Here is a 23,100-nt window from a genome sequence, read left to right on the forward strand (position 1 = left end):
TCTGGGGTTTAGGCACTGAAGTACTTTAGTGGATCCCATCCTATGTGACTAAAACATTCTTTCACCTACATATACTACTTAGAATGGTGCTATGAGAATTATAATTTTACAAAAACGTGATTTTCATTTAACTTTATTTGATTGGAAAATACTATACCACAACAAAGAATTTTTAAAAATATACTTAGTTATCTTATTATTACTTATTTAAAAGCTAAATACAGATCTAAACTTGGAGTCAGAAAGAGAATTTATCCCTCAAATATAAACTAATCTACATACAACTTAAAAGGAAGTTGTTCATTTTTTTAACCACAATATGCACATCCCTTCATTTACAAAAACACACACACATTTCCCAGCATTCTCCCCACCACTCCCTATTTCATTCTGCAACACAGCCAGTCTCATACAAGAGGACAAACTAATGAGGACTTGCTGATACAAAAGTTCCCAAGCAATGGGCCCACCTATAAAATAGTCATAAGATTCCAGAACAAGTTGTACCTGTGAAACATTCCAGTTTTTTGGTCTTCTCAGGTTAAACTTTTCAACAATTCAGAGAGCAGGCCACCCATCATGGTTTGAAATCAAACGATCTGTTCCACCCGCAAAATTCAACAGCCATCACTGTATTATCATTTTCCAAGAATCTGTTATGGTTTTCCACAAATTATATAAGAAACTTAGGTAGTTCTAAATATACAGCAGACTGCACCCTATTTAGCAATCCCAGTACATATCTCCAGTAGAACAGAGTGCTCAACTCATGGGAAAAAATCATTCAAGATATGACCTTTATGAGGGGGATATTATCCTGACCTCAGCTGGGAATGGCAGAGATGACAACATAGGAACATCTCTTATCTCTAAATACTGTTGCCCTATAGTAACTGTTAGTGATCAACAAAACAACAAAGAGGCAGGAAATGATCACAGAAAGTAATAAAAATAAAGAGCAATACACGACTCTTTAGTAAGATATATCAACCTACAGGTCCTTGTATAAAATTTGACTACATCAGCGAGTGACTGTGGGTCTGAACCAAAGCCCACTGAAGTCAGTAGCTCAAATGAAATATTCTCATTGACTTCAATGGGATCTGAATCAGGCCCCATGCAGACTTCATCTGTCTAAATGAGTGACGGTTCTTAGAATACTTTGAAAATGTGCTTGTTGGTTACAAAAGCAGAGTGTAGTGTGAATCTTACGGCACAGAAAGGTAAGAACAATAATCAGATGTGTTTAATACTGTTAAATATTATCAGTTATAGAGATGTTTCACAACAGAAAGGGAGTGGTGTCATCTAATCCCATCTGAAGGGGAAAAAGCACTATTTTACATTAAGTAGTTAGGTGTGTCTCAGTAACATCCAGTGACTCAGTCTATGAAACTAGAAATTATATCAATATTCCAGACAGTTGGGAAAATAAAACAAGAAAACACACACAAAACTCCAGGCTGTAACCGGAAGGGAAAAACTCGATATAAAATACTTTGTTGATATTTTTTAATTAATTCTGATTACACAACCTTACACATTGCCTTTCACGATCAAAATATTCCACAGCAATTTACAATGCAATAGGAGATGCTCGTAATGCAGAGACTGCGTAGAAAAACATGGCAGCCCCATCACCTTGTGTGTGTGTATAATATCTATATATTCACACACATCAATACCAAAAAAAGCTACAAAAAGGAGAAAATGGGACCTAAAACTGATATACAAATACATGTGACACAGTGCACAGGAGTGTCTCTCCATTCCTTTCATATTTTTTCCACGAGCAGTATCATTTATGTAATCATGACTATAAGTATAAATACATTTATGCTTCAGTCATGATTGTATAAAATTATGCACCAGTCCTATTGATCTATTCAGCCTATTCATGCACACACAACTGTGCCTCGATTCTTTTTTCAAAACACCAAATCAACCTCCTGATCTGCCATTCCATGCACACCTCATAAAAATCTTCCCTTGACCATTGTAAACAAAATGTTGTGGCTATTTTCAAATCATATCATCCAATTTTAGAGGAAGTACCTCTACAAAAAATTTACCGGCTTCTGTAGAATTCTTGTCAAGAAATGAGGAACCGGCACATGGAGCTTCGGCACCACCTCCAGATGAAAATGAGAGAAATGCAGTAAGAAATCCTTTCCTAACAACCTTTCCCATAACGCAGAAGCATAAAAAGTGGTATAAATCATTTACATAAATGCAGACACAGAGGGATATTGTATCATGACTTCACATTTATGGGATTAGAGGCATACTCATATGCTTGAAACTGACTTTGTAAGTGATGTCACTAGTGCTCAAGTTGGACCAGGTCACACCACAGAGTCTCCGTACTTTCTGAGGCTGCCATCTTGTTCTTTAGAATCTACACTTTCATTTAAAAACAAAAAAGTAAGCCTCCGATGCTTACAGATGTTAAGAAATCCTTAAACATATGAACCAAAAATAACTGCTGCAGAGATGGCCATCTGAGTTTGTAGAAAACCTGAAACAACAATTCCAGGAGATGTGAACTGTCCCATTCATCTCAAATGGGTTTCAGCTCAGAAGCTCAATCATAAGGACATAAGTGTCCACACTGTTACTGTTAACTATTACACTCCTGATTATGGCATTTAAGAAAGGACAATCATATTATGAAGATTTCCATAGTCTACAGTCAGTAATATTTCAATTTGGTGCCCACGACATCTTGCCCTACCCTTCTGAAATGTGAAACCAAAAATCTGGAGGGAAGGAGCTGAGCACAAGGGACGCAAGCCTACATCTGAACCAGCAGCTATGGTAGGAACTAAAGAGCCAGGTGACCTTGTCCCATGGTTGCTGCTCCTCCCTCTGCTCCAGGCTCCCTCAGGCTCAGGCAGACAACACAGCACCAGTTACACTGAGATGACATGTTTCAGCCCTTTTTTCATAACCTAGGAAGACTGGAAATACTTTTTTTAAATTGAAATTTAGAGTGTGACTTCACCACATGCCTCTGGCAGCCAGTGTCCAAGGCATGTGTCTACTGTGCCTATGCCTTAACGCAATCCCAGGTCATGTGTTCCTTTACCCCAAATAGAGGGAATCACACCTGGAGAGCCCAGAAGAACCTGCAAGATCAAATTTTGAACATCTGCACAATCCCTTGTGAATGACATCTCCTTTTGGCATCCAAAGTAGGTGAAACTTGGGACAGTACCACCCCTTTTTTCCGCTCTCAGCTCAAGATCTGGATGTTACCCATCATTCATGAACAATAAGGGCAAATACAGTATCTCTCAGTGTGCAATTATGTAAAGAGATTTTATACCAGTCTGAGGCTTTTCATGCTTTCTAGATAATGTATTTCCACTGTACAAGTAGTTCAACATAGTAGAAAATATTCCATATAATCCAAAGGTTAATCAATCAAATGATAATCATTATGTCTTGGAAACTCCTGACCACCATTTTAGTTGCTTACAAATGGCTGAAAATATTACGGAGTAGCTATACTGCACTAATGCTGAAAGTACCAAACTAAAAAAATGAAGAAGCTGATTCTGACTTTGCCTCAAAGTTCACATAAAAAGGAATTTACCCTTCAAACTGGCATGAACTGAACATCACATTAAGAGCCTGATCATGTACTTATGCTTAGATATAAACACATACATATCAGTAATTCCACTGAAACCAATGGGACTCTACAGATGCTTAAAATTAAGCAAATACATACTGTTTGCAGGACCAGGGCCAAAACAATTTTCATTTCATACCGATGAAAAATATGGTAACACAACACTAATGGTTAAATGTCATTTACCTGAGTAATTCCCAGCGAAGGGTGAATAGCCACACCTCTTAATTCTTTAACACTTCTCTTCAATGTATTATCCAACCGAAATAAATTATGGCCAAAATGTCAAACCTGGATGACTGAAATTTGGCTCCTAAATCCATATTCAGGCATCTAAATAAAGTTTAGCTTGAATATCCATGTATTTAAATGGCCACATTTAGGAACTACATGCAGATTTAAGAGTCAAACTTCAATAAACAGAGGGCTGAGCTTCAGCTGGTATAAACTGTCTTCATTCCAAGGGAGTGAAGACAATTTATACCAGCTCAATTTATACCCCAAATTTGAAAATGCTGACCAATATTTATAACATACTGTTGGGGGGTTAAATCATGAATACGTTTCTACAGCTATACTGACATCTACAAACACACACAGAGATTTTTATCATCTCTATCATGGCTGTTCTGCAGACCTTCCAAGAGCATCATATAAATATAATAAGAAACTGAACAATGAAAACCAATATCCGTGTTCATTTATTAGAGATGACCATTTATAACCTACTCATAATTACATTTCAGTATGACACTGGTTCTTCCCAATTCCTGACCACAAAATTACTGTACACTCTTGCTCTTTACACATTGATATTAATTATAACATGGGAAGTATAATTTTCACTTTGACCACAGTGTGTATGTTTTAAAAGCATACAATGTAACACATAACTTTAAAATATACACGCTATTACAACTGTCATAAACAGATAGTTAAGGGTTATGTCTCTTTTACCTGTAAAGGGTTAAGAAGCCCAGTGAACCTGGCTGACACCTGACCAGAGGACCAATAAGGGGACAAGATACTTTCAAATCTTGGTGGAGGGAAGTCTTTGTTTAGTGCTGTTTTGTTTTGTTCTCTCTTGGGATTAAGAGAAGCCAGACATGCAACCAGATTTCTCCAATCTTACTGAAACAGTCTCTCAGGTTCAAGATAATAAATAATAGATAAAAAGTAGATTAGATTTATGTTTGTTTTCTTTATTTGCAAATGTGTATTTTGCTGGAAGGATATTTCACCTCTGTTTGCTTAACTTATACTTAGGCTGGGGAGGGGGAGTCCCTGTGGTCTAGGTACAGCTGAGACCCTGTAAACATTTTTCCATCTTGATTTTACAGAGATAATTTTTACTTTTTTCTTTCTTTAATTAAAAGCTTTTCTTTTTAAGAACCTGATTGATTTTGTCCTTGTGTAAGACCCAAGGGGACTGGGTCTGAAGTCACCAGGAATTGGTGGGGGAAAGGAGAGAAGGGGGAGGAAAAGCTCAATGCCTCTCTGTTTTAGGATCCAAGGAGTTGGGATCAGTGTCTCTCTTTCAGGGAGAGTCTGGGAGGGGGAAGGGAGGGGAAAAAGGTTATTTCCTCTCTGTTTTAGAATCCAAGGAGTTTGGATCAGGGTATATCTCAGGGTTCCCCAGGGAAGGTTTGGGGGGGACAGAAAGTGTACCAAACACTATATTTTGGTTGGTGGCAGCATTATCAGATCTAAGCTAGGAATTAAGCTTAGAAGGGACATGCAGGTCCCCACTTTCTGGACGCTAAAGTTCAAAGTGGGAGAGAGACCCTGACAACAACTCACTAGAAATATCATCATATGTTGTACCTTAAAAGCTACCATCTAGTTTACTGTACACAGAGTCTTAATACAAGTCAAAGGATGTGTGAATTTTAAGGTTCTTTCTAGTTATAAAAATCAAGTCTTGGAATATTATTGTAATTTACATTTTAATGCCCAGAAATCACGTTAGGCCATCCTATCAAACTTTACTGGAGATCTATATCATTGATCCTATAAAATGGCTACTTTCCAGCATTCAACAGAATAAATCACATGCTGATAATAAATTTAGGTGTGATTTCAGGAGACTGATTTGTAAATTAGTTAAAGCAGATGGAGAAAATCCTAAATGAATTGTGTAAAGAAAATGGAGAGAGCATGCCACTAGAAATACTAACATTCACTCTCTCTCTCATAAGTGTGCTCATCCACAACTTTTGAAAGTATTTCTTACAACTCACATACGTAGTCGCCATTTACAAAACAGTTTGGACTAACTGATCAATGAAAATTCCAAACAGTTTAGGTATGTGATGTTCTCACACAGATTGAAACTCATTAGCCAAATCATTGTACATAGCAATACACCAATACATTTTAAAAGAGACACTGTCAAAGTTGGTAGTCCCAAAATCTGACCTACCTTTTTGCTGTTTTTCCTTACATATGTCTGCAAGGACTGTGTAGTTCTCTTGTGTTCTTTCCAAAACAATTTTTCCAATGCTCCTCCAAAAGGAAATAAATGCTAACAGCTCAATGCCTATCTGAGCAAGCTTTCAATAACAAAACAGTGTATGAATGCATTGGAGGGAAAGTGTTTTGGTAGGGAACAAGATTTCACCTTAAAGTTTCCAATGCATTATCATAGTGATATTTTAACATTTTGAAAAATATATTGTTAGTGTGTCCTTTAAAATGTTTTGTTTTGTTTTTTAAACAGTTGATATAATGGGCAAAAAGTGATTGGAACCTCCATAACTAATTAAAACCAACATCCATAAGAATCCAAAATGCTTTTTGTGGTTTCTTTATGTCATGCAAATTCAGTCAGCTGGCATTATTTTGCTAATAAGTAGGTTTTGTGCATATAATTTAAATACCATTGGAAATCCAATGAAAAGATCAGACTGGTTAACCATTTTCTGATCCTTTTACTACTTTGCACAGAAGCAACAAAAAAGAGAATTGAGAAGATCTATTTTGCAATGTTTATGATGATGTTGCAGGCAACTACACTGAAGTGTGATTCCCAAACAGGAATTGCCTAAAGAGAGCTGTGGGAATTCTCCCACTTCAACCTCCCTTCCTTAAACCCTGATTCAGCGAAGCCTTTAAGTATGTATTAAGCAATGAGAGTTCAGCCCATGCTTAAGTCCTCTCTTGAATCAGGGGCCTCGGAACAACATTTGACAATTTAAAAATTAAATTTTCTCTAGCCTAAATAAAAGTATAAATACTCCAAAAAAAAGTTTTAAAGGAGTCAGAGAAAATTCAGCATTCAATTATACCTAAAAAGAAGACTAAGATAAGACTCTGTCAACCTATTCAGTTTCTCAGTCTCATACACAGTAAAAAAAAAACAAAAAAAAAAAAACACAATAATCAACTCTATCAGGATTGAGATGAGCATAGGAGGTGCCTGGCAAGGTCATTCTCTTTCCTTTGCCTTCATGATTTTTTTCTCCCAAAAAATAGATACATTGTAACAAAATGTACAATTATTATTCAATTTTCATTTCAGAACAAGGACTTTCTCTGCTCTTGCCTACTTTATAGCACATTATTATTATTCAGTTAATGTCAACAAACTGATCCAATTAGACAGCAGTATCAGACAGCCACTCATTCATTTGCATCTGTTAGTCAGCCAGAGCTACTAACTGTTGTCATGAAACATTTATAAACTTTAGGTTTTAGGTTAAATCTTGTTTCTAGTAACAATAGATTGAAGTTGGGTGAACAAGATGAGATGCCCATTTTCTAATAAAAATAGCAAGTTAGCTGTACGACAGTGTAGTGCACACATATACAAAAGCACATGCTTTTTTGTTCCCCAAAAATGAGGAAGCGGTCATACATTTAGGATAAACCCTTCGAGTACAGCCAGTAAGAGAGTGCTGCAGTAAAACAAACATATTTTATATGTTTAAGATTCTGTTTTTTCCCCGGCATCATCGTGCCTAACACATCCATCACATGCAGGTATTGCAAACTAAGGGGATCCTCTTAATTGTTCAGTTAAGCAATTTTCATTTCTCATATCAGCAGGTTTAATTTCTCAATGCAGTCATGGAAATGGTAAACAGTGATTAGGATCACTCCTATTTTAAGACCCTACTGAGAGCCCAATCCAACTCCCAGGGGCAGCAGCCACTAGCCTCCACCACAATGGAAATATTGTGGGGTCTGAGCTGCGTTTCATTCTTAAACAAGTTGTTTCATGCACTTAGGCAGGGCGGGAGTGAGTCTCAGAGGGCCTGGAGTGGCTGTAGCAGCATCCAAGATCAGGCCTGGGAGCCTCAGCTCCCCTCATTCCCCATGTAGAGCACGACCTCACACTCCCCTTACTGCTCCTAACACCTCAACTCCCCCTGCAGGGCACCCACCCTGCTCCCCTTCCTAGGGTGACCAAATGTCCCGATTTTATAGGGATAGTCCTGATTTTTGGGTCTTTTTTCTTATATAGGCTCCTATTACCCCCGACCCACATCCTGATTTTTCACATTTGCTGTCTGGTCACCCTACCCCTTCCTGGCCTTCACACACATGACTTCCCTCACTCTACAAGCAGGGCATCCACCCTGACTTACATAGACACCTGACTTCTTCCCGCTCTCCCCATTTCCCATGCCTAGTTTGGTGCTTCATACATTTAGGTTTCACTATGCATCCCCACCCACCCAATCCCCATTCAAAGGAAGCTTCCACCACCTCTGAATCAAAACACTTGCAGTGATTTCAATGGGTGCAGGATTAGATCCTGACTGAGAAGCACTGTCTCACTGACGTGCAAGGAACTGAAGCACATGCTTAAAGTTAAGTACATGCATAACTGCGTGTCTGGATCAGGGCCAGAGTGCTCAGTGCCATGCAGAATCAAGTCCATTATCCTTAAATTTGATTTTTCTTTTTTCTTGTTTAGTTGAAAAAGATGCTTGAAGTTAGTTTGGCAGCGTTTTTCCCTTGTTTCCCACTCAGAGTGTCCTTGTATTTATGCTTTTATATATTTTGCAACCCAAACAGTTTTAACTTAAATGTTAAAAACACAATTCCCTTGAGAGGCTGCCATATTACATTTTCTTTGGTATATTTTTAACTATACTCTTCTCTTGCAGGGGGAACCAAAACTTCCCTTAGAAGTGAAGGAGATTTTGTCTTAAATACCTGAGCACGTTACATCACTTGATAACTTTATTTGTTCTAATTATCATTCTAAAGGTTCTTGCAATATTATGGTTGACTGACAGTAACATCATGGTTAAGGTTCTGTCAGATAACATTTAGGTTTAGATATTCTTGTGGCAGCAAATAACTTGCAATCAGCTTTGCAGAAATATGAATTTGTAACATAAAAATGGTAAACAACAAACCAAAACTGCCAAGCCATCACAAAATAGGGGGGAAAGAGCTCTATATTATAGTAACCCATGAAAAGAGACAGAGCAAGATACAGCACAGTGTTAGTCTTAATATCACACAGGTTTCTTGTTCAGGTTTTCTTGTTTGCCAAAGAAATACCATACCAATCACAAATTCGAGTTTTCAAATTCTCACACACCAACAAGTGAAAAATATATCACAGTCACACAATCGCCACCCTGCACTTAAGCAGTTTGTCTGAGTTGTCTGGCTGGCCAGGAGAAGACGACAATGCTTTCTGGCTTGGAGGAGAAGGGAAGACCTAAATCTGCTGGAAAGAGCAGTCAGCGTGGTAAATGATTCACCACATAGGAATGTGGGGTTTAAAAGGTCAGTTGGGCCTGGCCCCTCCCTCTTTACTCAGAACACACCTCCTTGTGGCAGATGTTCAGTGCAGGTACTTCATACATTAAGGCTCAAAAGAACAAAAAAAATGGCTTGGAAAAGGAATGGAGGAGAGGTGCTTGGTAATTGAGCAAGCCGGGGCCAGTTGGGGGCTCCTATGACTGGTACAGCAGGGAGCCAACCTCCCCATCATTATAGTCCACCTTAACCCCCTCCTATAAGGGGGCGTGGTCGGTAAGGTCCCACCAAGGGAATTGCTGGAGGGACCTGGATAAATAGGGGGGAGCTGTGGAAGACCTCCCCTCCCCCCCACCCCCCCACCCCGGAATTGGCTGGAATTGGTAAGATCTCAGGAGTAAATCTGCACAGAGACAAATTTTGCACCTGCATTGTACACATTTTTATCCGCCAGGTTAGTCCCAGACATCTGTAAATAATAAAGGCTGCAGCCTGATTAAATCCATATCTAATGTCTCCTGTCATTGTTTCGCATAGTCAAACAAACATGTTCTGTCCCTGCATGTGTTTTTGATCCTTCATTTGAGCAAAAACAAATAGGAAAGACAATGTAACTTATAAAAGATATGACTTATTTGGCAGGCAGAGCAGTTGGCGGGGATGCCAAATGATCCTGTCAGAATACCGGGGACCTATAACAATACATAAGTTACCCCAAATATTACAAAAATGTCTGAATCTACAGAGTCAGTTTATAAAACAGCTTAAATCAAACTCAGTTTCACTTCTAGAGGGAAAATAAACTAACCATCTTCTTTCCAGAAATCACCTAAGAAATGTCCAGGATTACAGTAACAGACATAGAATTATACACAGTGAGCCAAATTAACTCACTAGAGTAAACATATGCAATGTCATTGACATTAATGGAGTTGTACCACTTACATCATGAGTGATTTTGGCTCAGTATTTTGATACCACACTAGTTTTGTTAGACTCTCTTTTACAACCCATCTCAAAGCAAGGCTTCTGCTGGGTACCAAGACATCAGAAAATGCCAACTTGCTATGTATCCTTTTCGAGAAGGATTCAATATTTAAATGATGACAGTCTTTTTCAAATAAAAAACAGATAAAAAATTTTTAAAGTTTCATAATTAAAATGGTCCAGTTTTGAATACAGTTTCTGCTAACAACATAATGTGGTCCTAAAAAAGGAAACAACAATACATAATATAACTACTGACTCCACATAAATATGTATAATTAAATAATACTTCTTTGCCGGTGTATGGAGTTGAAAGAAAATGAGAGTCAATTCAGAAACAGTGTTCACACTTTCTCACACATCATCGACTTTTTTTTCCTCCACCACCTCTTCATTTTTTGGTTAAAGTTATAAGCCAAAAAGGGGGTGGGGGGGACTTAAACATTTAAACAATTAAAGGAAAATCTTAAGTGATTCTATTTTATTTTTGGCACACTTTGGTTTTAGAATATTTCCAAGTTATTAATAGTATATTAAAACTATAAATAATTAAATTGGCTATTAGTATACTATAATATCAAAAAGTGGCAAAGTAATTTATGTATAATTTTAGAAACTAGAAGTTCAGTAATAGTTTCAATTGATTATCGCGCAGAAGCAAGACTATTCCATGCCATATAAAGACCTACCTTTTTATCATATACATCTTGCCAGTTTACCCCAACAAAGAAACTATGCCGCATAATTTCTTTTGCATCATCTGGGCCTCCACCAAGGCTAAGGAGAGAAAAAAAGATTACACATTATACAAATGTTGTTCCTAAAATAAGACTCATTTATCATAATTGTTGGGAGATTAGCAGTTTGGTCATGAATATTTAGATACAATTCTGTCCCTTTTATGTAGGAAATGCCACATTCAGGTGACCACGACAATGGAGGTGATGATAAAGGTATTTGAGATAGTGCTCCATTTGACAGATAGGCTATTTGGTTATTCCCACTGAACTGTTCATTACAGTATATGTCAAGCTTCATCCACAAATCACCAACTCTATAACTGAGCTTACTTTAGTTAGTCTAACAGTATTGAAAAAAAAAAATCACTATACAAATTTGCAGGGGAAGTGCCAGGCACCAAAATGAATCAATAACAATTCATGCATTATTTATGTATTTTTATACAGTGCCCATCGCTGTAGCATCAGGATGTTGTAACAATTAACCATTTACCATAAAATAGTCAGAATATGAGATAAGCATAAATTAATACATTGTAGCCTGCTGAGGAGGTTATTTAAAGGCTGCTCTATATATCCACACTACTCATTGTGACCTGAAGCTTGCCAAACCCAGACTCTGGCAAACCATCAGGAGTGAGTTCCTCGAGTAGAGTCCTCGAATAAGAATGCCTAGCCAGTGGTCTAAAACAATGAAGTTATGGGAGCCACCAACAAAAGCAAACCACCTGATCGGAACTGAGGCAATGGGATTGTGAGGGATATGCCCTTACTCTGGCTGAGAGGAGACTAAGGAGCTCTTCTGGGCCTGTTCAACACCAGTGAGGTACACCTGCAAGGCTTGTCCTGCCCGGTCCAGGCAGGGGAGCTTAAAAGGGAAAATCTGCCACAGAAAGGGGCGGAGAACAGGAAGAGAGCTGGCCCACTTCAGAAAGCTGAGACAGGCCCCAAGAGGGAGATAGCGGGCCTCACTACTCCCAAACTTCATGACCCAACCTCAAAGCAGTATGCCCAAGAGGAGGGGCTGGTGGTAGACTCCCTTTTAGAGTAAGCCTAAAGAGCTGATCCAGGAAAACTGCCTAATATCTAGGTCACCCTTTCCTCTCCATTTTCATACAGACTCCTCTCTCTCATAAGGGAAGTAAGAGAGGAGCGGACTTTTCTTTTGTTTGTTTGCTTGAAGAACCACCCTCACCCCACCCCTGAGCATCAACCGACAGGGGAGGAAGACATTATAAAGGATCAGAAGCGGGGTCTGGAGAGATCTTAAGAGAGTCCAAGCCCTGTCCCCCACAAATGGTAGAGAATGCAGGCATAACCACATCTGATGCAAGTGGTTAAAAAAAGAGGGAATAGAGCTCAGCTGGTCCATGCAAGACGGAATAAGAGTGGTGGTATAAGTAATTAGCAGGATGCAGCAGCAAGCTGCTCAGCAACAGCATTTCCCAACAGCAATTGCTGTAGCAGTGGATCACTCAGCAGCAAGTTCGGACCACACAACAAGAGCTGCTGAGGAAACTGATGGCCCAGCAGCAGGAGTTTCAAAAGAAGATGATACAGCAGACAGTGCCAGCCCTATGCCCCGAGGAAATTCCAGCAGGTCATGCGTCCACCAAGGGAGTTCCCTTGTCAGTATCAGTAAAGCTAACCAATATTGGGCCAGATGATAACCCAGAAACTTTCCTACTTACATTTGAGAGGGTGGCACTAGCAGCCTAGTGGCCCCTGATCAATGGGATTTGATCCTAGCCCCATACTTGACAGATCACTGGAAGTGGTCAGGCAGATCGAGCCAGTGAATTATGTGAAAAGATTACCAGGGAGGAGGAAAGAAACCAAGATCTATAATGTAAATCTTCTTAAACCCTGGACATTTTGGATGGCCCCACTGATAACTTCCTCTCCGATGAAACCTGAATTATGGCCCCTAAGTACGCATCAGCCAACAATTGCGAACCATACTGGGGGGCGAGGGGCTCTCCCCTGCACAAAGGATGCTGCTCCTCCAATTTGATCAAGGCTTTCACAATAATACTGTCCACCCACCAGGGAGAACGCACTTGGTCCAACATCATCAAGAGACTACCCCATGCCAGCTGGTCAGGGAGAGCCCTAGACCATTGCCACAGAGGATGTGGGACACAGTCTGAGAGGAAGTGCGAGCAATGCTAGAGATGAGAGTAATTGTGGAATCCAGAACTGAATGGAGGAGCCCCATGATTCTTGTTCCCAAACTAGATGGTTCAGTAAAGTTTTGCACTGACTTTAGAAAGGTTAATTCCATCTCAAAATTCTACACCAACCCAATGCCAAGGATAGAGGAGTTACTACAGTAGATGAGATTGGCAAAACACCAAAGCACTATCAACTTGACAAAAGGGTATTGGCAGATCCCTTCATCCCCTTCCTCACAAGAGAAAACACCTCTCTCCATCCCTTTAGCGCACTTCCAATTCAAGACTATGGCTTTTCCATGGAGGTTTTCCCACAGCTTATGAATAGGATCCTCAGCCCCCCACCATCAATACACAGCAGCCTACATACACAACATCGTAGTCTATAGTTCTACCTGGGACGACCACCTACAGCACTTAAAAGTGGTATTAAAAGCCCTAAAGGATGCAGGACTCACAGTGTAAGTTAGCCATAGATGAAGTAACCTATTTGGGGTACAACATATGAAACAAGTAGTCAACAAGGTACAGGCCCTAACAGTGTGTCCCATTCCCCAAGTGAAGAGGCAAATAAGGTGTTTTCTCAAGCTGACAGGATATTACTGGAGGTTCATCTCCAGTTTTGCATCGATCATGGCCCCCCTTATGGGCCTCATAAAAGGCAACAACACTAAGACAATTCAGTGGGGCAAGGAATGCAAGCACACTTTTAGCAAACTAAAACAACAACTATGCCGGCTGCCCATGCTCTCCACTCCTGATTTTTCCTGGAAGTTCATACTGCACACAGATGCTTTGGGCTCAATGCCATACTCTCACATGACTTCAGAAAACACCCAGTCCTATACTTGAGTAGGAAGCTCTTTCCTAGAGAAAAGGCTTACTCAATTATTGAAAAGGAGGCATTAGTGATTACATGGGTTATGGATTCCCTGAGGCATTACCTGTTGGGTAGCCCCTTATCGCTGGTCACGGATCCCCTATGCTGGATCCACTCCATGAAAGAAACAAACCCAAGCATGATGAAATGGTACCTTACACTACAATCATACAGTTTCAGAGTGCAACACTGAGCACGAAAAGACCATGCTAATACCAATTTCTTTTCACGGGAGACTGGGGACGGAGACAAGCCACCCCAGAACGGCCTTTTCATCTTGAGGGGTAGGGTATGTCAAGGGACGTGCCCTCACTCTGGCCAAGAGGAGACTGAGGAGCTCTTCTGGGTCTGTTTAACACCAATGAGGCACACCTGCAAGGCTTGTTCTGTCCAGATTAGGGGGAGTTTAAAAGAAAAAATCTGCCACAGGAAAGAGCAGTGAACAGGAAGAAGGCTCCCTTGCCTCAGACAGCAGAGATAGGCCTGCCAAGAGGGAGACAGTAGCAGGGCTCACTGCTCCCAAAGCTGCACAACTGAGCCTCAAGGCAGTCTGTCCCAAGAGTTAGGGCTGGAGGTAGACCCCATTTTATACTAAGCCCGAAGGGGTGACCCAGGAAGACTGCCTGATATCCAGGTCACCCTTGCCTCTCTGTTTTCCTACAGACTCCCTCTCTTGTAAGAGCAGGAGAGCATTTTTCTTGTTTGTTTGCTCAAAGGTCCTCCCTTCTGCATCCACGGTGGTGGGGAAGACATTATAAAGGACTGGAAGCAGGGTCTGGAGGGGCGTAAGGGAGCCCCGGCCCAGCAACAAGGTCACAAGAAAAGTTTTAGGTAATTGGGTCCTGGACCATCAGAAACTTAAAGGACAGTAAGTGTTATCTTGATTTTCATCTAAAGGTAAACAGATAGCCAATGCAGACTACAGAAGACCCATGTAATATGCTCATAATGACTCTACTAGGTAAATTTGCACAAGTTAAAATACAACTTCTCTTCAAAAGTTCCTCCAAGTGGAGCACATTGATCCTCGCCTGGTCTCCAGACCAGAACACTGCAGTGTGGTGAGATTCACATCCGGCCACCACTGCTCTCTGAAGTTCTAGACGTAGTAAAGTATTGGCTCGAATATGACCTCATGACTGTGGACCATAATGGCAAAGGGCTAGCATACGCTCCAAAAGAGAGGATGCAGAAAGGGAAAGGTAATAATAATTGTTCATTATTTGTCCCCGTGTCCTGAAATATACAGAAATGGTGGCCAAACAGGGGACTTTGGATTATACAGCATACTAACTATAATTTCTTTTTGAGAAAATCGGCTGTCAGTCAGTCAGTCAAAGAACAAGCATAATATGTTACGCTCTCTAATTTATGAGTACACAATATTGATATTATCCAGCAACACAGATACAGTAGAACCTCAGAAGAACACCTCGGGAATGGCAGTTGTTCGTAACTCTAAACAAAACGTTATGGTTCTTTCAAAAGTTTACAATTGAACATTGACTTAATGCAGCTTTGAAACTACTAAGCAGAAGAAAAATGCTGGTTTTAATCTTCTTAATTTAAATGAAACAAGCACAAAAACAGCTTCCTTCCCTTGCCGATCTTTTTTTTTTTTAAACTTTTTTAAACTTTCCCCCTTATTTTAGTAATTTACATTTAACACAGAACTGTAGTGTACTTGCTTTTTTTATTTGTGTCTGTGGCTTGCGTACTTCTGGTTCCAAATGAAGTGTGTGGTTGACTGGTCAGTTCGTAACTCTGGTATTCATAACTCTCAAATTCTACTGTAAATCATGCCAAAATGAGCTGGATCCATACAACCATTTTTAGTAGTGGTCTGTTTGTGTTTTATACTGACAGCACAGCAGACAAGCTGTTAGACTATATGGTCAAGTGACTGATGTACAGGTGTTACATGGAAAACAGAAGGTTATGTTTCTTTGAGAATTTGAAAATTCAGTCTCTATATTACACACAGGAAGAGACTCCAAGAAACATGAATTAGTGAAAATTGCACAGTGAGGCATATAACCAATTGGTGCCTCTTATATCCACTAATACATGAATTCTTCAGCACAGAAAAGACACACTAAGGCAGTCCTGTCCCACTCCTCCCTGGTCCCTCAGATAAGACAAGAAACGGTTCTTGAGACATATACTATAGAGCAGAGGCTCTCAAACAGTGGTCCGCAAGCTCCATTCAGGTGGTCCGCGGATAGTTACCTCTAAGGTGCGCACCTGGGTGCCACACTCGAGACAATGAAAGGCCAGCCACCTAATTAGTGGAGCCACGCCTTTTTTCCTGGGTTATCTGAGCAGATGCCATACCCCGGCAAGCAAGGAGCTCACTCACTCAACTCACCGTACGTCTCCTGGGTGCTGACAGACACGGGACTGCTTTGTTACACAGCAGCAGCTCATTGCCTTTTGGCAGCAGATAGTGCATTACGATTGGTAGCCACCATCGTCGTACTCCTGGGTGCTCTTTTAGCTGACCTCGGTGAGTGACAATGGAGTGACTCAGCCAGGTCATTCCCATCTTCTGCCAAGCACCCAGGAGATGACGATGGCTAGCAGTCGTACTGCACTGTCTTCTGGCGAGCAGCCAGGAGATGATGATGGCTAACAATCGTAAAGCAGCATCTTCTGCCGAGCACCCAGGAGATGATGATGGCTATCAGTCGTACTGCACCATCTGCTGCCAGCCTAAGATGTAAAAGATAGAAGGAGTGGATCAAAACGAGACATTGACCCGATTTGTTTTGTGAAATCAATGGCCTGCTAAACCCAGGGTTTTGACTTCAATCCTTGAGGGGGCCATTCTGTGTGACAGTTGTTTGTGTTTCTCCTTGATGCAAAGTCACCCCTTTTGTTGATTTTAATTCCCCGTAAGCCATGTCGTCAGTCACCCCTCCCTCCATCAGAGCAATGGCAGACAATTGTTTCGCACCTTTTTTCAGCACAGATGCCATAGCACTGGGATCACAGAGCCCACTCAGATCACCGCGGCAATTATGAGCACACCACGTGCATTATCCTGGGGTATATGCAGAACCAGAAGCTGCAAAAGCAAAACCAGGCAAGGAGGCGACGTGGTGCGGAGAGTCATGAGGACATAGACTTCTTACAAAGCATGGGCCGGGCAATGTGCCCCGGCAATGTGCACATCATGCTGATGAGCTCTGCATGGTCACCTGTGCTGATCAGCTCGCCATGCTGGCCAAACAGGAAATGAAATTCAAAAGTTCACAGGCCTTTTCCTGTCTACCTGGCCAGTGCATCTGAGCTGAGAGCACTGTCCAGAGGGGTCACAATGGAGCACTCTGAGATAGCTCCGGGAGGCCAATACTGTTGAATTTCATCCACACTGCCCCAAATTCAACCCAGAAAGGCCAATTTCAGCGCTAATCCACTTGTCGGAGATGGAGTAAAGAACTCGATTTAAAGAGCCCTTTAAGTCAAAAAAAAAAAGGGGGGGGGAGGCTTCGTCGTGTGGAAAGGTCCAGGATTAAATCGAGGTAACACGGCTAAATTCGACCGAAAATCGTAGTGTAGACCAGGCCTTAGTGCTATACTGACATCTTAAACCAGAATCGTGGGGACTGAGAAATTCATTTGGAAGTATTCCAACACCATTTTCTCAGGTCTCTTTTTGGGAAAGGTTATTGTCTATAACTGGCATGACTGTTTACGTCAAGAGAGTATATTTAACAAAGGCTAAACCAGATTTTAAGTAAAAATTCAAAATAATTTTTTTATTTTATCCAAACCTATTCAACTAAATAGCAATCAGTAAACCCAACTCATTGTCAAATCCATCCTCGGTTCCATTAAGAGTTTTCAGTTTAAAAAGGGCTGGTGATTATCACATCACTTCCCAGAGGACAAAAACCCCTTTGTAAAAATGACACTGTTACTAGTCTTGTTTTGTTTGGATTCACTGAGGACTCATTCCCAGAAGTGGTCTAAATTGAGGCAATATAAAGACAAATTTAGGGCAAATCTATGAATCTGGACCCTTCACCTCAAGGAAACACAAAGACAGTGAAGTATTCACTCCACAGGTATGCCTACATGGCAGTAAAAAAAAAAACATGGCTAGCCCAAATCAGATGACTTGGATGCACAAGGCTTGGGCTGTGAGGCTATAAAACTGCTGTATAGAGGTTCGGATTTTTGCTGAAGGCAAGGCTCTGAGACCCTGCAGGTAGGGAGAGTCTCAAAGCCCAGACTCCAGCCCAAGCCGAATGTCTGTACTACAATTTTATAGTCCTATAGCCCAAACCCAAGCCAGCTGACCCCAGCCAGCTGCGGCTCAGCCATGGGTCTTTAAACATAGTGTAGACATACCCCCAAGAGACGAGTGCCAATCAAGGTCCAGTGCCCTTGGACAATAGTAAAAGAGAAGCCTACACTGTCACTGCCTTTTTTAAAAAAAAAAAATAGATAAATTCTGTTTTCAGCATGTCAGCAGTCTACCAACTTTCAAGAGGAAGGAAATGTTCCTTCCCTCCCCCCAATATATTCTCTCTGTTTGTCTCCTTCCTCTGAAGTACTCAAGATGGCCACAGTTGCAGATTGGATACAGGATGGAATGAGCCTATGCTCTGAGGTAGTATTGAGAATTCTCTCTCCCAGGTACTTGGCTGCTGAGTTTTGCTTTCATGCTCAGGCCCTAACCAATTACCATATTCAGAGTTGGGAAGGAATTTCCTCTGGGTCAGATTGGCAGGGACCTTAGCAGCTTTTCACCTACTTCTGCATGAGGTACAAGTCTCTTGCTAGGATTATCTGGGTATATCTCACTTAATTCCCTACCACTGAGGGGTCTCAGGCATTAGTGCACCTCGGTCCCTCCAGCTCTTTACCTGTGACACACAGTATTTTAGTTTCCTGAGGGTTGCAATACTTTGGTCTAATTCTGATTGTTGGGCTTGGTGTGGAGGTGGCTGAGTGGTGTTTAGTGGCCTGTTATATACCAGAGGTCAGATTGGATGATCCGGTGCTCCATTTTGGACTTGAACTCTTATAATTCTATAATAAATAAAGATAAGAAAATAACCAAGAATAAAAAGGACACATGTCAAACCTTAGTAAAGGTGACATAAACAGGGAGTGTGTTTCATCAGGTGGATTAGACAATAAAATAAAAGCCCAGAGCAGTCTTTCAAACCATCTGTGTTCCTCTTTAAGGCTTGTTATTTCAGTGTGCTCAAAGAACAATAATTCCCACAAACAAAACAAACTAGTCTTATATTGCCTGAAATTGAAACGGAAAAATCCAAGCCTGGGCCATCACCTTAGCCACTGGGGGGTGGAGTCCTCCTTATTCCAACACATCATTCCTTTTTTGTTTCCCAAGCAATTATTCAGAGTTTCCTGCCTCTGTACTAAGGAACCTGATTGGCCTGCAGTCACCAGCCTGGCCTCTCAATATCTTTCGTGATCATCTGTGCAAGGAGAAGCCAAACTGCAGTTAACTTCCTCCCCATGTGTCAGGGGCTAGCATTGGCACCCCAAACAAAGTTGTTTGGTAAATATGGCTCTATCATAAATACTACTATCTGCAAAGAAGAATTACAGGGAACTATTTTTTTCCAACTCTAAAAGTGAATATTTTTGAAAAAACACCATGCTTGGAGATTAAAAAGCATTAGATGTTGCTACACGAACAAATATTTATTTTAGTCCAAGAAGGTATACTCTAAACCAGTGGCTCTCAAACTTTTTTTTACTGGCGACCCCTTTCACACAGCAAGCCTCTGAGTGCAACTCCTCTAGTAAATTAAACACATTTTTCAATATATTTAATACCATTATAAATGCTGGGGATAAGCGGAGTTTGGGGTGGAGGTTGACAGCTCGCGACCTCCCATGTAATAACCTCGTGACCTCCTGAGGGGTCCCGACTTCCAGTTTGAGAACCCCTGCTCTAACTGAATTACATACTTAAATGCTATGTTAATTTATTGAATTAAATACTTATTTAAAAATAAGAGACAAAAATAAGGAAATATCCTCCCAGCTACCATACAGCCTCACTCTGCAACCAATTCAAATTCAGCGTATCTATGCATAAATGCTATATTTTCATTTTTTCATATCACCAACCACATAAAGGAATCACATTAAAAAAACTAAAATCTAGGTAGGTATACTTAACACACACAACCTGGAAACAGATGGTTTTTTGTTTTTTTGTTTTTTAAATATTGAGCAGTTTAATCTGGATTAACTACTCCAGGCAGTAATGTTTCACAAATTTACACAGAAAATACTATGTTATCCTACATGCTATTTGGAATGGAATACATGCTACCACCACATACATGTCTCAGATCAAACATACCTTACCATGACCTACAGTTCATACTACCAAGAGATATAAAGCAGAGATATTTTCACATGTTCCCTCAGACATACTTATCTAAGGTGTTAATGATGAAAAAGGTTAAAAAAATGTGTGGAGTGAAAATATTTTCTTTTTAATCTCCACAGAAAATTCAAAGGTCTTTTTCAAATCTATAGCTTGCCCACATCAGCAACTGGAAGAATGTTTAAGCTGATCAGAGTAGCCCTCCATTAACATCTCAGACACAGGCCTTGTATAATTATCACTTTAGTCTAAAGCTATTTATTTGGCTCTACTCTTTTTATTGTATTTGTATCTATTGCTTTCTTCTAGGTAGAACAAGGACTCTCCAATTCCCTTCCATGACTGCAATAAGCTAAAACTGTCCCTGGCACTTGGATAACATAACATTAGTAGTATTTTGCCTGGGCCTTTAGTTTAAAAATTCCTTCTGGTTACTCTGCTGCTGTATCCTTTATAAATCTTTGCACACTAGCTGAAACTTCAGATTTGATTCTGCTTCTTGAATTTCTTTTATTAAATTTAGAAAGGGGTCGGAGCAAATGAGTAAGAATTAATTTAATATGTATGTGATAATTTATCAGCAGATAATTGACAAATTAAAATGCAATCGTCCTCCAACCCAAACTGGATTTTCTTTTGCTTTGGGCCAGGCTAACAATAGTGTAAACCTAACCACACAAGCCTTAAGAGCTCAAAATGATAACCTCAAGTAGATCCACACATGGCTATCCTGAAGCAAAATAAATACTTCTGAACTCTAGGTCAGTCCATTTCTCATTCATATGATCACTATTAATAAATTAAATATATTTCCCTTTCCATTCTATTTTTACGCTGCTCAAGTATTAATATAGACTCTTCCTTTGTGTGATGATTTTTAAATGCTAAGAGAGGTTAGAAAGGATACAAAAGCAGAAAGTGCAGTAATAATGGGTGATTTAAACTATCCTCATATTGACTACCCAGTCACCTTGGCATGATGCAGAAAGAAAATTTCTAGACGCTATAAATGACTGCTTTTTGGAGCAGCTTCCTAGAATCCACACGGGGAGAGGCAATATTTGATTTAGTCCTAAGTGGAGCCCAGGTCCAAGAGGTAACTATAGCTGAACCTCTTGGTAGTAGTGCCCATAATTTAATTAAATTTAGCATCCTTGTAGCAGTGAAAATATCAAAAAAGCCCACCATGGTAACATTTAACTTTTAAAAGGGAAACTACACAAAAATGAGGACTCGTTAGACAGAAATTAAAAGGGCTGTCATAAAGGTTAAATTCCTGTTAACAGCATGGGGAGTATTTAAAAACACCATAGTCGAGACTAAGACGAAGTGTATACCCCAAAAAAAGAAAATAAGAGGACCAAAGAATGCCACCATCGCTAAACAGCTGAGTAATGACACCCATTAGAGGCAAAAAGAGTTCCTTCTAAATTGGAAAACCTAGTGAGGATAATAGGAAGGAGTACAAACTCTGGCAAGTTAAGTGTAAAAGTATTAACATAGGCCAAGAAAGAATTTGAGGAGCAGCTTGCTAAAGATGCAAAAAGTAATGGTAAGCATTTTTTAAAGTACATCAGAAGCACAAAGTCTAACAAGCAGTCAGTGGTGCCACTAAATGACAAAGGTGCTAAAGGAGCACTCAAAGAAGACAAGGCCATTGCAGAGAAACTAAATGAATTCTTTGTATTGGTGTTGATTGCAGAGAATGTGGGGGAACTATCCACATCAGAGCTATTCTTTTTGGGAGACAAATCTGGAGTACTGTCCCACACTGATGTGTCAACAAGACGAGGTTTTGGAACAAATTGATAAATTAAACAGTTATAAGTCACCAGGACCAGATAGTATTCACCCAGAAGGTCTGAAGGAACTCATAAATTGCAGAACTACTAACTGCTACTAATTGTAGCATGTAACCTATTGCTGAAACAAGCCTGCCTACCCAATAACTAGAAGTTATCTAATGTAATACCAATTTTTAAAGAGGGTTCCAGAGGCGATCCTGGCAATTATTAGCCAGTCTATTAGAATTTGTTGAGGGAGTCAACAGTCATGTGGATAAAGCTGATCCTTTAGTACAATATACAATATTGTGAACAATATAGTGTGTACATGGATTTTTCAGAAAGCCTTTGACAAGGTCTGTCACAAAAAGCTCTTAAGCAAACAAGTCATGGGATAACAGGGAAGATCCCCTCATGGATCCTCTCAAGGAAACGAAGGGTAGGAATAAATAATCAGTTTTCACAATGGAGAGGTAATCAGCACGGTCCCTCAAGGATCTGTATTGGGTCCTGCATTGTTAGCATATTCATTAACAATATGAAGCAATAGGTTCATCAAAAAGGAATGAACCTATTCAAGATAGTTAAGTCCAAAGCTGACTGCATAGAGTTACAAAACAAGTGATAAGGGATTGGGGAACACTTCTAGTCATCTAGTCCAACCCCCTGCTCAAAGCAGGACCAATCCCCAACTAAATCATCCCAGCCAGGGCTTCGTCAAGCCTGACCTTAAAAACCTCTAAGGAAGGAGATTCCACCACCTCCCTAGGTAACCCATTCCAGTGCTTCACCACC

At 40.3% G+C, this 23,100-nt stretch overlaps 1 protein-coding gene across 3 annotated transcripts in view; it reads right to left on the minus strand.

The window, feature by feature from the left end:
- The window catches only part of AKT3 (AKT serine/threonine kinase 3), a 297,009-nt gene that overhangs the window by 14,532 nt on the left and 259,377 nt on the right, over positions 1-23,100 (minus strand). For all 3 annotated transcript variants that reach the window (XM_032801103.2, XM_032801111.2, XM_032801112.2), the window contains one exon: positions 11,035-11,122. In XM_032801103.2, coding sequence (XP_032656994.1) covers positions 11,035-11,122 — 88 coding nt within the window. The remainder of the gene's footprint in view (positions 1-11,034; positions 11,123-23,100) is intronic.

Source organism: Chelonoidis abingdonii, chromosome 3, assembly GCF_003597395.2.
Source record: "Chelonoidis abingdonii isolate Lonesome George chromosome 3, CheloAbing_2.0, whole genome shotgun sequence".
Lineage (NCBI taxonomy): Eukaryota > Metazoa > Chordata > Testudines > Testudinidae > Chelonoidis > Chelonoidis abingdonii.